The 15349-nt window shown below is 52.6% G+C and overlaps 4 protein-coding genes across 4 annotated transcripts; 2 read left to right on the top strand and 2 right to left on the bottom strand.

The window, feature by feature from the left end:
- Positions 1–5258: 5258 nt before the first annotated feature.
- Positions 5259–6072, bottom strand: SPSK_06550 (charged multivesicular body protein 4; the record flags this gene model as incomplete). The annotated part of the gene is made up of 2 exons (XM_016733252.1): positions 5259–5806; positions 5889–6072. The coding sequence occupies 2 exons, from the start codon at positions 6070–6072 to the stop codon at positions 5259–5261; spliced, it is 732 nt and encodes a 243-aa protein (XP_016591790.1).
- Positions 6073–7221: 1149 nt separating this feature from the next.
- Positions 7222–7743, top strand: SPSK_06686 (uncharacterized protein; the record flags this gene model as incomplete). Its single annotated transcript, XM_016733387.1, has 2 exons — positions 7222–7307; positions 7371–7743. 2 exons carry the CDS (start codon positions 7222–7224, stop codon positions 7741–7743), a joined length of 459 nt encoding a protein of 152 aa, XP_016591791.1.
- A 963-nt stretch (positions 7744–8706) lies between these two features.
- Positions 8707–9648, bottom strand: SPSK_06492 (uncharacterized protein; the record flags this gene model as incomplete). Its single annotated transcript, XM_016733197.1, has 1 exon — positions 8707–9648. One exon carries the CDS (start codon positions 9646–9648, stop codon positions 8707–8709), a length of 942 nt encoding a protein of 313 aa, XP_016591792.1.
- Positions 9649–13610: 3962 nt separating this feature from the next.
- Positions 13611–15198, top strand: SPSK_10702 (adenylate cyclase; the record flags this gene model as incomplete). The annotated part of the gene is made up of 2 exons (XM_016737007.1): positions 13611–15114; positions 15182–15198. 2 exons carry the CDS (start codon positions 13611–13613, stop codon positions 15196–15198), a joined length of 1521 nt encoding a protein of 506 aa, XP_016591793.1.
- Positions 15199–15349: the final 151 nt, after the last annotated feature.

The raw sequence follows: 15349 nt of genomic DNA on the forward strand, positions 1-15349 counted from the left end.
AAACTGTTGATGTTAGAGAGGGAAGAAATTGAAAAGAAGGAAAGAGAAAACACTCCAGAGAAAGGTCGTCAACAATGAGGAACCAGACGAAAGGAAACAAAGACAAACATGCAGAGTAAAAATGGGGACATGCTGGGTTGCTGGAGTCCCAATAGAGACCCAACGTCGTTGGAGCTCTCGGGCCTCCCCTGTCAACAAGGCACCGTCTTTGGATTTTTTTTCTCTGCTACTTCATTTTTTTTTCATGTTTTGTGACCATTCTAGCCTCGTCAACTGCGTAGATCCGTGTCAGTTTCGTGCTGGTGCTCGTACACTACTCCGTTCAGTCGACGTCTAACAGCAAATGCGTTTCATTCCTCTGCTGGAAGAAAAGGGTGTGTAAGACGAATGTCTGTTGTGGCAGTCGCCTGGGCGGGTCCTTGCATGCAGGTTGATTTGGCTCCGCACTTAGACGGGGTGTTGTCATAAGAAGTTGGTGTTCCAATCAGGCACCGAGCGGAGAAAAAAAACATGAGGTAAAAAGCAAAAAGCTACAAGCTCTTGTGATCTCGGGATGGGGGTGGATATGCGGACAGCACATCGTGCACACTGTCGATTGGCTCGTGTCCACGTCCGGCTTTCGAAATTGCTTCGTTGGCGGGTCGCAACAGACTGAACAAAATTGGGTACGAAAAACAGCGAGAAACACAATTGCAGGGCTGCATCGACAATAAACAGTATGAAAAATCCAATAAAAGGCATAAAAGAAAACTACAAACAAAGGATGTGGTCCAACGGCGACATGAAGGCCCAAGTGAGGCCAGCCAAAATTGCACGACTAAGTTGGCATCTAGCGGAGAGGACACGAAGAGGCGAGAATGGCCAGTAACGACCAGCATAAAAGTAAATGAGTAACAAGTGCATGGCTGTTCGCGGTAAGTGGCCAGCATACGGAACGAAGAATGGGAGAGAATGGCTGCCCAATGCAATGCAGATGACTCAAAACGGGGTGACCTCTCCGTGAGATGTTCTTGTCCACGGTGCTCATGCTTGTGTGTTCTGTTTCGTGCTCCGTAAAGCCTTGGGAGGTTGAGCAAGACCAATCGGCCACCCACCGTCTTGTGTAAGTGGAACAGGTGTTGGTAAAGTGAAAAAGTGTGGGGATTGCCCAAACAAGCCAACGAAACCCAAAATGCATATGTGGGGGCGAATGGGCCGAAGTCATTTAGTGATCAGGGGGCTGGTGCCCAAGTCTTGTGGGAATATGTTTGTCGTGGATTTCAAGGACCTTCAGGCCTACCGCCCTTCCGACTTTCGGGCATCTCAACGTACAGCAGATCTTTGGGAGTCGACCACCAGACATCCTTGGCTATATGTCGCCGTTGCCGTTGCCGATGGTACGGTACACATGCTTGTTTTCTACTTTTTCTTGGTGTTCACCATGAACTGCGATTCTGGGACCGTAGGGAAACCTGTCATCGGAGGACCACATCCATCCTAGAACCATGAACCGGAAGAGTCCAGGGTCGGGAACGACTCACCTTGATCCTAGTCCGTCGGGCCTGCGCTTGACTTGAAGAATTTGCCGGTTGGCAGTATGTCAGTAATTCCGGAGCCGAACAAGCAAAAGGAACGAAACCATTGTCGTCAGGCAATTGGGAAACGCGAGGTGTATCTTGCAAGGAGCCTTGAAGAGGTGTGGCCAGGTCCTAGTTTGACGAGTTTGCCGTGTCTACGTGTCGTGTCGAGTTGGTTTGACGAGGCGGGACGAACGATATTGACAAGGAGCGCAAGGGGGGTGACGGTGGGAAAACGTGCGACATGACGCTCTGTTTGTTTACATAAACAGTAGTTTTCTTAAGGCAAGAGCAGCCTTGCACAGCATACAGTATCAGCGAGCAGAATTGAGCCTAAGGAAACTAGGTAACTTCCCAAATGTACTGCGTAAAAACGGAAGGAGGCACACACGGCTGTACGACGTAACTTGCCCGTAGCAGGGTGTTCCTTCCTCACTCATCACTCTCATAAGCTCCGTCCAACAACAGCCAGCAACAACCTACTTCTTACCAGTCATTGGTTTAAGCATTGCGGTATCCTAGACAATATCCCCAATGCTATTTCACTCGTCAACAGCCGTACCCAATAAACCGAAAAAATGAGGCGGGACAACAGCCACGAACAGTACGTGGTTGGACAGACAAAAAAACGGTGACAGGCGACTGGGTTCGCTGGCATTGATGTGGCGGTTGGGGTGGGACGAAAGGCGGGAAGACGAGTGGGGATCTTGCTGCGAGGTTGTCGAGGTTGTGGGAAAAGAAACGAGGCGAAGAGACAAAAGAAAATGGGACGTGGCGTGGCAAAGATGAGAAACAAGAAGATGGAGACATTCAGCCATCTCGACCTCAAGGGAAAAGACAGCAGACAGGAGTGGCCGTTCGGATGCAGCTACCGATTTGGAGCAAACGAAAACGAGCGACTATCCCACGCTTGCCGAGCCGGGGAGTGTGGATGGAGTGCAAGCGGGATGCTCTTTTGCTTGCGTGGAGTGTGCAGTGTGCAGCATGCAGCAAAAAAATGCGTGGAATCACATTGCGTGGTGCTGTGCTACGTGGCGTCGTTTCTGGCCTGTCCGCGGCCCGCCTCGAATATTGAGAAGGAAAAAGCCGACAGAGTAAATGATCCCCAAATGGAGCCACGGCACTGTCCATGATTTAAAAAATGCAGCCCAACGGGCGCCTACGACATACCTGGACAGCACACGCATAGCACGAAGTGCTACAAGCGCGGGATGTGCGATACCAAGCGTCGAAGCAGATGCGCATGTCGGCCCACGGCAGCTACACGGAACAATGGTAATGGCTACGACAGATGGGAGAGTTGCGAAAACAACGCATGACGAGGAGGACAAAAAGGAGCAGAGAAGAGAAAAAAAAAATGAGACAACGGACTATCGGCCCTGGAAGCTTGCTTGCTCAGTAGACGGGCGACAGTAGGGACAATATTGGGTGGGCCTGAAAGCGGCCTTACATCGTCACACTGCAGGCCCACAGCGGTACCGGACGAGAAGAGAATGCATGGATGCAGAGAGAAAGCCGGAAACTTACAAAGTCATCTTGCCGATCGGAACGAAGTGCAAGGTCATGAGAATTGAGCTTGCAGCCACAGCCAGAGACGGAACGCCTTCGATGAATTGCCGACTGTGTCGACGAAAGAGAGCATGTCTTTGTCGCCGCTCACTCTTACTTTCTTGTCAGTTACATTTTGTCGCCAGCCCAATGGAGACAGACCAGCCATTCCAATGCCCAAAAGGGAGGTAAACACACCAAAAAGAGAAGCTCGCAGATGAGACCATCCACTCGCATTCTGGGGCCTTGGTCTTGGCGCCATTGGCGGAAAAGTCATATTGCCTTTCTGGGGATGTTTGGAGAGGGAAAGGAACCATCCACATACTTTTTGTTGGGATGAGAGTCCGTGCAGTCTTGAGGCCAGCACTTCACAATCACCCTAGTCATCTACATGAGATGGGAGAGAATGAGAGTACGAGATACAAATACTCCGTGCTCGTACTGCGTATACGTATGAAACCATGCATGATTAAAGTAAATCAAATTCACAACATGTTTGAACAGAAACACATTCAGAGTAAATGCATCCTGACCGAGGAGAAGCGGTGAGACGCCGAAAAAGACGCCAAAAGATCCCCGGGGTTGTGACTTTCTATTAGACAGTTGCCAGTGGAGCACGCGACCGAGAGGTGGAAACTTACGACATGAGAACGAGAGGCAACAACAAAAACGGTGACTAAATGAGATTTTGCCGTCTCAAAGGAGAAGGATATTCTCGTGGACCAAAAGACAAGACGAAGCCAAAGCCAAAATTGCACGTCGCGAAAAGCATCACCAGCCACAGAGTCAAAATCGCGGTGAGCAGGCCCCATACGCAAAAGCATGACTGAGTAATGGCATCCCAGCCTCCGATCCAAGAGTAATTCGTAAAGTGCTTAATCCTTACACCTTTACCACATACGGATCGCCACAAGTGTCCAGGTACAGAGATCTGGGGAAGATCTGCTGGCGGTGGCTGTCGGCCAATTTCTATGATTGCACATGTGAGGTTGTCGCGGCAAAGCGCATGTTTTTCATTACATTTGAATTTCGTCTTTCTATACTCTGCAAGAAAATTACAATAAAAACATGGACGAGAGCTGCGGCAACGAAAGCAGAACTGGTAGGAATGGTTTGCTAGCAAAAAGAGCTGCATGCAATAGACGGTACGAAAAGAATCGAGAATGTCGCAAAGATACCCCAGGACGGAACTTGGAGATGATGTGAGAAGAGCAGGAAGAAGCAGGCAGAAAATAAGTAGCCCTTACAAAGTGAAAAGAAGGGAAGATGCAAAAAACGCCAACGCCCAAACCCTCTTCGTTGAGGAGAATAAAAATAATGGTAGAAATACCACATAGATAGTAGAGCGTGGGTGGGTACGCACAGGAGGGCGTTTGGAAAGTGCGATACACAGTACAAGGGCGGGAGACAGGACGGAACAATTTGCTAGAAAACGAGAACGCCAAAAACGCAGCATGGGTAGCAAGCAGCACGCAGCCAAAGAACAGCGTAAGATGCGGCAGAGAAGCAAATATTGAAGCTCGGAACGGTCGATTCGCGTCGAAGAGTAACGGAGCAGAATGCGATGCAAGTCATTTTGAACACGTCAATCCGTGCGGAGGCATGGGAGGGCCGGCCACGACTTCGGTATGAGCGTCTGACAGGGCCGTTTATCAAATAAAAGACGTACTCGCGTCAACTCTCTTGCCGGAGTTGACTGCAGGGCCGGGTATAATAGGATCGAGCAACGATGCAGGACCATGAAAACGGGATGCAGGACCATGCAAAACAAACATACCCCCTCCCCCCCCTCTTCCCCTTTCCCGGACTCGCGCTCTTCCAAACCATACACCCCGTACCACAGCTCTACATACGCATCCGGAATGTAGGCATTGTGGATGTTGTAGGATGCGATTTAGGGTTTGTTTCCCCGAAGCACAGTGTTTTGTCTCTCCTTGCCTTGGGTTCGCATTCGTTCTCGCATGTCTCGTCCGTTGGTGATGTATCTCGTTGAAGTTCTCGACCTTTTTTCTGGTCATCTGGTTTCTGATGCCGCCTGTCTTTGCCTGTTGTTTGTCGCGTGCCGTTGGGTATTCGCTTTCCATTTCCGCTCCGTCGTTTGTCGTCGCCCTCGTATGTCGCCTCGCATCAGTCATCGGGTTATTTATTAGGCGCTCACATGGCCATCTCGGCCTGCAGCTTGCGCAGCTCGGCCTCTTCGTCGTCTTCCTCTGCCACTGGTGTCGATTTGACTGCTTTGTTAGTGTGCGGGCATGACATGTGTGATTGCAGGGGAGTTGGGGACAACATACTCTCGCCATTGGCGGCGGCCGGCAGTCGGTGGACAGCATCGGATACGGGCACGCTCGTGTCGAGCATCTTCTCGTCGAGCTGCTCCTGCTGCAGCTGCTCCAGCTCCTCCTCGAGATCGGCATCGTCCACGGCCTCGCCGATCTGGTTGCTTGTAATGGCATTGACAATCTCCTCGCTGAGCTGGTTCTGCTCCTGGATGCGCTCCATGGTCTCGTCGACCTTTTCGGGGGTCAAGCCGCCGTGGATCTGCTTCATGGCGGTGGCCGCGCGCTCCATGGCGGCCAGGGTCTCGCGGTTGATGTTGGCCGACTCGATGGCGTTGACCTGCTGCTCGAGGGTGCCGATCTGTGCCTGGGTCTGCTCCAGGCTGTGCTCGTGCGCCTTTTTGCGCCGCAGCGCAGCTTTCGCGGCTGAGAGAAAATGTTTGTTAGCATCGTCATACGTTGCGGGGGCGTCGTCATCTGCCAGCGCCAGCTTTGCAGGGGAACGTACCATTCTTATTCGACGTCACATTCTTCCGTGCCAGGGCGTCCTGCTGGTCGATTTGTGACTGGAGATGGCTCTCCCGCTTTTGCAGCATGTCGAGCTGCGCCCGCAGGCCGAGGATGGCATTCTTGGGCGTGTCCTTCTTTTTCTGCGCGGCACCCCCGCCGAACCAGCCCCAAACGTTGGACATGGTGAAACTGTGGCAAGGTAAGAGAGGGGGACGGGAGAGAAAGGAGAGGAGGAGGATATCGAAGCCGCGTTATGCAAAATCACGCAGCGGGGGTGGTGTCTTTGTCGGCTAGATGGAGAGATAAGGTTCGGAAAGACGAGAGGGCGACGGCAAGTGTCGTTTCGTCGAGTATCACTAGGATTGGAAGGGAGAGATTCTAGACGAAAGTCGGCGGTAGTATCACTGGGATGTTCCCCCGTTCCGAAATAGAACCGATGAGGTGCGCCGGGGGCGGGATTGGTGACAGATCAGGTCAGATACGCAAGAAGGAAGATGCCGCGCGGGGTGGCAACTATCGCCGTGTCGCAGGAGTCGCGTGGTCGTCGGTCTTTGGAGTCGCGTTGTCTACGTAGGGAAGAAGAGTCGCAGGGTAATTCGGTATCCGGTCGCAGGTGGTGACGTCGGGAAGGGAGGACGTTGGTGTGGTTGAGAAAAAGAAGAAAAGATACGGACGAAGCCTTGGGCCGGGAAATGGAGGAGAAAGAGAGGGGACCTCCAACCACCAATGATAATGATGATGCAAGGCCCCAAATACGTAGCGTGGTAGGTAGCCACCAGCCGAAGCCCATCGAACGCAGCCTGTCTTCTGTGTGGCCAGGCTGCCACATTCACTCGGTGGTGGCTCGGTGGTTAGTGCCTGCCACTCTCCCACCATCCCGCCACCTGACATGGTCTGCCATGTGCCGCGCAAAAAGTAGCTGGAATGGACAACCCCACCATGCAATTGTTGGAAAATATGTGCACGTGACGCGATTTCTGGCTACTACCATCTAATGATCGCAATGCGTGCAAAGCACGCTAACGACAACTGAGACCACAACAGCCAACACCACCAAAGACGAAGACAACCAGTCGAATTGTTGGGTGTTGTGATAATATCAGAGTTTCCTATCAAATTTCGAATATACCTTTTTGGTAAATTTAAGTCGAAAAAGAAGGAAATCGTAATCGTTATATTTTTATTTTATTTTTATTTTATTTTTTGGAATAATCTAGGCAACAAATGTACCTGACTCCGGAAATGAGGTGATCATCCAACATCAAAATGCGTTCATCGTAACCTCCCTTCCAACTAGGCATCCACACATCCAACAACCTTCACATACGGAAATGCCCTCGACGTCGGCTTCCGAGATTTGCTTTTTATCCAGCCTGCCAGCCAAGAACACTGGCCAGAAAGTTCGGTTTCTCGGTTGGTAAGTTCCATTCCATGCACGGCATCGGCATTCCTGCATCAATCAAAGACACTGACTGTGCAGCGTCACCGACTACGATCCCATCACAGGTGTGTACACGCTACAGCACCCGTACCAGCCGCCGACGCCCAGTACCGGTAGCGGCACCCACGTGCCGGCTCATGCGGTCCGTGCCCGCGTCAACGTGGACCTCGTGCTGAAGGGGTTGACGGCGGAGCAGACGACGGTGGGCGCCTGGGTGAACGTGATGGGCTATGTGACGGGGCACACCGCTCCGGCCACCAGCGCCTCTGACAGAAGGAGAGGCCCCGCGTGTGTCGACGTGCAAGCGCTCATCCTCTGGTCGACCGGCCCGCTGGACGTGCAGGCGTACGAGCGACAGCTGGAAGCGATGCTAACCATGAGGACCGGGACGGTGGCGGGGACGGGGACATGAAGTTTGTGCCCGACGACGACACAGTCGATGGCGACAAAAGCTACACGAGTACAGTACACTCCGCAGAACGAGACATCTCGGCGCCGCCTCAGAAATGCTGATGCCGCCCTACGTCTGCAAGACCTTACCGGAGCCGAGTCATGCCTCAAGAGACGAATGTCAAGTTCCACATCTCATACGCAGGATCTCAACTGGCGTTACACCTAGTTCTGCCAGTATCCACGGTGTAGGGACGAGCCAAGTGTCATAAACGGCGTGGTTTGATTTCACGAAGGCACGTACGCAGATAGTTGGCGTTAATGACGGAAACGTGTAATTGCCCAAGATACAGTATTTCTTTTGTTTTGTAGACTGGGACATAACTGGGTGCCTCGTTACGGGCCCTTGATGAGAATAGAATGTAAAGACAGTGATATGAAAACGAAGATGGCACGATTGGCCTTCTCGAGGCTGTAGCAAGCCTTCTGTGGCTGGAGCAAGACAAAAAAGAACCATATTCCAAGCAGAAAACAAACAATACCCCAAATCGAATCAAAAACCAAATCAAAATAAACGCAACATTGGCACTTTTGCTGTAAAATAGTCTTCTGTAACATCCCAAGCGTCCAAGAGAGAAGAGAAAGAGTAACCAAATGATGTAAAAAATAGAAAAGGTGGATGAAGGAAAACCATGTGAAAGATAAAAGACGAAAACAAACCCGAACATCCTGTAGATCTTTATCGTAAAAAAAAATGACAATACGAATACAAGGCGAGGAGAAAACGATGTCAACAAAAGAGAAAATGAAGAAAAGCGCTTCCCAATTCTTTCGACAAGATTAAGTTTCCAAAAACACAAAAGGGTATTTTTTTGGTCATGTTTTCTGTGACGCAAACGGACAGACAGGAGATAGGTAGGAGACAGAGAAGAGACGGAGAGACAAGCAGGTCAAGGAAGAGAGTGATAACACAACTGCGTCCACACTAGTAACGGTTACTGCGCGGACTCTGGGCCGACGATATGTCGTCGACGTGGTTGCAGAGCGCCACAAACAGGTCAAAGAAGAGTTGCGAGCCACCATTGTACATCTCGAGCTGCATGGTGCCGCTCCGTTTGAAAGTGCCGCGGCTGCGGATGATGAGCGCCAGGTAGTGGGCACGCAGCTTGGAGTCCGTCTCGGGCGTGTGGGCATAGGCAAAGCGCGCCGATGCCAGGATCGTGCTGCAAGGGATGCCGCTCTGCAGGCCCTGTTTACGCAGAGCGATGCGCTTGAGCTCGTCGAGACCGAACCGCTCCGCTGTACAGTACATGACTGTGTCTTTGAGCAGGTCGCCGTCGACGGCGTGGTGAAATATGGTGACCTCCACGCCTTGGTCGGCGGACGCCGTGTCCGGCCGCTCCAGCTCCCATGAGTTGCGTCGCTTGTTGTGCAGCAAGCGCGGATAGTAGTCTCCCTTGTAGAGATATTCGAGGACGGACGAAAAGATTTCGGGCTCATCCTCGGGCAGAGCGATGCGCTTGCTGGCTGTGGGGGGTGAGGCGGGAGAGGAAGGGGTGGTCGGCGACGAAAACGGCGAGTTCTGCTCGTAGAAGAGCGGCTGGTTGTGCAGGACTTGTTGGAAGTAGGGCGAGGCACACAGAATATCCTCGTGCGCAGCAAAGATGCGCTGTTCCCGGCCGACAACGAGTGTGACAATGGCCGATGTCATGGACGTTGGAGAGGTCTGGCTGCGATGATGATTGCTTCCCTCGGCATAGGCGGCAACGGCAGCGGCAGACCCAATAGTAGGCGGCCGGCGGCCGAGACGGGAGGAGTCATGACGGCGGTGTTTGGAAACGCCGGCATCTTTGCTAAACGATGTGCTTCCCGGCTTTCCTATGTTTTGGCTCTTGGAGAAGCTCTTGTTCTGTGACCGCGAGAACATGATGGCGGAACTGTGTGACGATGGGGGAATGAAGAAAATACACAAGAGGGAAAAGGAGGAAAAGGGAGGAGAGAGTAAAAAAATGGATGTGGCGAAAAGCAGGAGAGACGAAAAGCAACAGAAATAAATTAATCAGATGCAGGAGAGGCAGTATTGATGCAGACAATAAATGATGGAAATAACAAGCGTTCAGTTCATGATGTCTTTTAGAAACGGAAATGGTTTATTTGTTGAGATGCGGTGTGAATATTATCGCTGCTGTGTATGTTGACATTCACGGAATTTGTCGTTGGCGGTTACTTATCTTTTGTTGGGCGATGGGCGATGGGCGATGGGCGATTAATGACTACGAAAGGGAGAGATTTATCTGAGAAGAAGAAAATCGAGTGCGGCGGGATTCGCCAATATTTATACAAGCCTACAAGCCTACAAGAGAGCACAAGAATGCACGCATGAAGGAAGGAACGTGCGTTGCGGACGAGACTGTACAAGGATGCGGACCAAAAGGGAAGGAAAGAGAAGGGGAAAGAGGGGAAAAGTTGCGTGAGGCTCAGTTTTCTGCCTGGCTGCCTTTTTTGGGTGGATTAGGGTGCTTTTGTATGGGCTGTGCGGCAGGACCAACTGGCGACATCCACGAAATCCAACGCAGTGTCAGCAACTGACCCAGAAAAAAGGAAAGGAGCAAACGAATAAAAGGGCGGGCCGCAGGGGTGTGAGGGACTTTTGGGAGTTTTGGGATAGAATAGAAGCCGAAAAAAGGAAAGAAATAGGGGCAACAAGGGACGGAAGCTGGATGGCGATGCTCGTCGCCGAAGGCGCGTTCTCAGCGCGACTGCCGGAAAGAGTCAACTGGGTCAAGTGCGAAACTGTCACGTCAGCACGTGATTTTTACAGGGGATTAAATTGATTTCAGGCGCTGAAATGTCTTCGTATCCTTGCTTTACAGGGGCCTGCGTATTCGCTGTACCGCTTCGCCTTTAGCTCAGACGGACTAGTGGTCGCACTGCAGCCCGCTGGTGCATCCACCCATCCACTACGAAATCCACACAATCGGGCAAGGCACACTGTGGCATTCACCAGCCTGTTATCACACCTTGTACCTCGTGCATTTGTGCCCTGCTGCCTGCTGCGAACTGTGTACATGGTCATCATCGCAACTCGTGAACATATCCCCACTGTCATCCCAACCCCTTTTGCATCCGGATCAAGTGCCGGAGAACCTGCATTCGGGTTTGCATCCGCCTTTATTTCTTGGGCCAGTCTAAATACATAAAATAGATAAATACAAGAGGGAGGGAACGGGGTGTCCTCCAGGTCAATCTGAGCCGTGACTTCTTGTTGGGGGTGTTGGGGGTGAGAAGTCCCCTCTTCTTGTTCAAACAACTGCCCACCTGGGAGATCCAGGGGGCCCTTGTTGTGCGTCATACTGGCTGGAGATATCTAAGGCAGCCACTTGGCCCGTGAACAGCTACAGTATCAATATCCTTGCGGAACACCCGACACCTTCGACATTGGGAGGGCAACAATATCAAATGTCGTCGAGAGACGCATTTATATTTATTTGTTCTTGAATATGGAGCACGACATACGGCGTACTCTTCGAACAAGACGTTCCAATATGTGAGGCTGCTCACTGCGCAGAAATTAAGACGGCCCGCCTCATGTGCATATTGTTTTGCATCTTGAGCTTTCCAAAGAAAAGTCACACACATGCACGACAGTCTCACCCACCTTTGTGCACTTTCTTGTCCCGCCTGCCGTTAGCATCTTATCCACCCATCCATCCACCCTCATGGACCATGGCTGAACAGATGTACGGGTGCCTGGCTTCCCTTATTTGGAACTTGGCCCCAATGTCTTTACATCTCCGGACGTCTGTTTTCGGCTAGAGTTCCAGCCGATGCACCTTGTGAAAGGCCTGCTAATTCACCCCTGTGCCATGCGTGCGTCAAATATATCCCAACTTTTCCACCGTGGCCAATAATGGCACGGGGATCAAAACTGCGAGAAAAAGTCGTCAAAGGTGACGAGGCTGCTTGTTAAAGCGAGAGAGTAGCATTTACCCAACAAAGGTACGGCTTCTCTAAAGAATCATCAAATGAGGACAGTGCTAATGTCCTTTGCATGTTTCATGTCGTTTTTGAACAAAAGATTTGGGCTACTTTGTCCGAAGACGGCCCGTGACGACGAAAGACTGACGATTCACGGTCTCACTCGGCTTCTTCTTTATCTCTCCGCTCAATTTTGCCCCTCCTTCCTGCAAACACTTTAACAAATTGGTCCTGGTCGAGCCAAGACGGAGTCCGGTTTGTTAGAAGCAATACCTTCAAAGATAACCCTTGCTTTATGTTTAATGACTGGTTCCACTTCCGCCAAAGTTATCCATGTGGAGAGGAAGGATCGGAAAAGAAAGAAAAAGATAGTTATAAAATAAAACTTGAAGAAACAAAAGTCACATCCTGTCCCACGATCAGGCAATAAGGCAGCCAGGCACACAAACAGTGGCCGACGGAATATAACCCCAACCATGTGAGCATGACCTGCAAGAAGAGGGGAACTGGAGATGAGGCGTCTTGGCTCGTCAAAAAGGCATCTGGTCGCTTTTCTGTCTTACGTACACTTATGCGAACGTGACGACACAGTATTAGTGCTAGTGCACAGTAGATTGTCTCTTTATTTATTGTACCAGTCTCGGCCAGGTCAAAGCCTTGCGTTGCAGGTCTTGTTTTGGTCTCTGTTCGTTTTGTTTGGCTCGGGAGATTTGCCGTGCCAGCCTCGTTTTCAATGTTGACGATTGCTAGGCGCCCTGAACTAGGCAGCCTCGGGAGACAGCCCAGCCGACCTCGGCCGCCGTCACTAACAAGAACACTACCATACAACCGCGCAGCCAAACGGACCGTCACGGGCCGATCACCCCTTGGCTGTCAGCCAAAGTCCAACAGGAGGACTTCGTCCCAAACCCAATGACCTTCATTCGACGGGCCTCTCAGGCCATCTGTGGCGGCTCAGGACAAAACACAGTCGTGGTCCAACTCGGTGGCAGGCTTTGCCCAGCAAGTGTTCGTTTTATAGAGTGTTACGACGTAGAATGTGAGGCTCATCAGGGTGCAAATTTTCTACATGTTTCTGCAGCATTTCAACATATTTTCGGGGCAGATGACCGTTGATCAGCTCCAAGTGCAAGGCGACACAACAGCCCGGACACAGCAAAACTGCGTATTTCTGTGCGATTGAGATATATAAAACAGGTTGTGCATTGTAACTGAAAGCGCAACTATCAGCCTTTTAGGCGCGCAGCAATATTCCGTATTTAAAAAGACGTTGTACTGCCACTTCACGCAGCCACTTGTTTGGTGTTCATTCTTTCTTTCGGCTTCGAGAACACGTCCGAGGAGCCCATGACGCTATCTGAGGCCTGATGCTCTAAACCGATCGCCTAGCTTTCTCTCGAAATGCACTTACAGCAGACGGCGGTAGCCTTGCACCGCCCGTTTTAGCCAGCTCGTGCCCCGCCATCAACTTCCACCAAACTACAACACACAGTAATACTCTCGCCCCTCTCTTTCTTCTCAAGTCGTAAAAGAACCTTCTCTCTTTGTCATGTACCAAACCCTGTGGCGAATGAAATGACCCTGAGACACGACTGGCACTGTTTTGACTCCAATCACGAACAGACACCCTGACGCGACAAAGCTTCCCAGCGTGACACTGCATAACGGCTCAACAAACGGCACCTATTTTCAGACCTTACAAAGCAATCAACAGACTTAAACAGACCACAACACGAGCCGCCACCAGCTGCCGGCGACCTGACGACGAAACGAACCGACGGCGTCTCTACGACTCGCTGGTGCCACGGTTCGACTTGGCCACATTCTGTAGCACCGACGTTAATACTCACGATCCCAGACCTTGCCACCGCACAACGACACATACGCGCCCAACGTCATTGAACCCCGACCATGGCCCAAGACGGCGAGCAGCCGTCCGTGGCAGTCTCCGAGGACCAGGCCACGGAGACGACACAGACTGCACAGACAGCACCGCAACATGACCTGCCGACAACACCTCATCAACCCCAGACACACATCACCCTCCCCGACGGCACCACCGCTGCACCAGGCGTCACACCCGCCGGCAGTGACAAGGGTGACGGGGAGGACCAGCTTGCCGACAGCGTCACGTCGACCGCTGCCAGTCCTGGGCTGCGCAACAGCAAGGGCTGGGACGGAAAGCTGCGAATGCCCAAGAAGGACGCGTCACCCACGCCGGCCACGGGGGCTACAGGGGCTGCAGAGACTACAGAGACTACAGGAGCCACGGCAACCGGGGACCTGTCGGGCCACCACAATGTGGTTCTGGCCAACCCCGAAGCCCTGTCGGATCCCGAGTACTCGGACGACGAGAACGTCGTGCCTGGCGAGGAAATTGCCGCCGACGAAGATTTGCTAAACGACGAAGACCCAGACACGGACGAAATCCTGGCCACGCACGCCCGCATTCACGACATCGACGCCCTGCGGCTGGAGCGCTTCAAGAAGGTGGTGCGTCTGTGCCTGCGCCAAAATAGCATCCAGTCGCTGTCGTCGGGGCTCGCGCCCGTGGCCGACACGCTGCAGGAGCTGGACGTGTACGACAACCTCGTGTCCCACATGCGCGGCGTCGAGAAGCTGCCCAACCTGACGAGCCTCGACCTCAGCTTCAACAAGATCAAGCACATCAAGCACCTGGCCCCTTTGACCAAGCTGGTCGACTTGTACCTGGTCGCCAACAAGGTGTCCTCGCTCGACGGGCTCGCGGACCTCCCGGCCGCGGCGACGCTGCGCATGCTGGAGCTGGGCTCGAACCGGCTCCGCTCGATCGCCCCGCTCGCCGGGTTCGGGTTTGTCGCCCTCGAAGAGCTGTGGCTGGCCAAGAACAAGATTACGTCGCTCGAGGGCCTGCAGAACCTGCCCAAGCTGCGGCTGCTGAGCGTGCAGTCGAACCGCATCCGAGACCTGCGTCCGCTGCACGGTGTGCCGACGCTGGAGGAGCTGTACATTTCGCACAATGCCCTGGAATCACTCGAAAGCCTGAGACGGCCGGCCGAGCCGTCAGAGACAGAGACAGGGGCAGAGGCAGCGGCGGGCGCCGCGCCCGCCGCCAACGGTAACACCGCCGTCACCGCAGACGCGGACGTCTCTGGTGGCGCCGCGCCGGGCGGCGCCGTCCCGCGCCTCCGCGTCCTCGATGTCAGCAACAACGCCCTCACCTCCTTCGCCGGCACCGAACACCTCGCTGCCCTCGAAGAGGTCTGGGCCAGCTACAACCGCGTCGCCGACTTCGCCGACGTCGAGCGCTGCCTGCGGGACAAGAAGGACCTCGACACCGTCTACCTCGAAGGCAACCCGCTGCAGCTGCGCGCGCCGGCGCTGTACCGCAACAAAGTGCGCATGGCCTTGCCGCAGGTGCAGCAGATTGATGCGAGTACGTCTCCCCTTGCGTGATGTTGTATGTGCACCGATCCACACGTGCCCCTGCTAATACAGTCTAGCCTTTATCCGAGAATAATGACCGACACCATACTGTGTACACGAAATTCCTATTCTTTCGCTACTTTTCTTGTAGGACTCTTTCTTACTTTGTTATATGACTGGGACATTGGGTATATTGCAGTTCGTCACGTCTACTCAATTTCGTAATACATTCGCACAAATACGGC

The sequence above is a fragment of the Sporothrix schenckii genome, assembly GCF_000961545.1.
Source record: "Sporothrix schenckii 1099-18 chromosome Unknown Cont38, whole genome shotgun sequence".
In the NCBI taxonomy this organism is placed as follows: Eukaryota; Fungi; Ascomycota; class Sordariomycetes; order Ophiostomatales; family Ophiostomataceae; genus Sporothrix; species Sporothrix schenckii.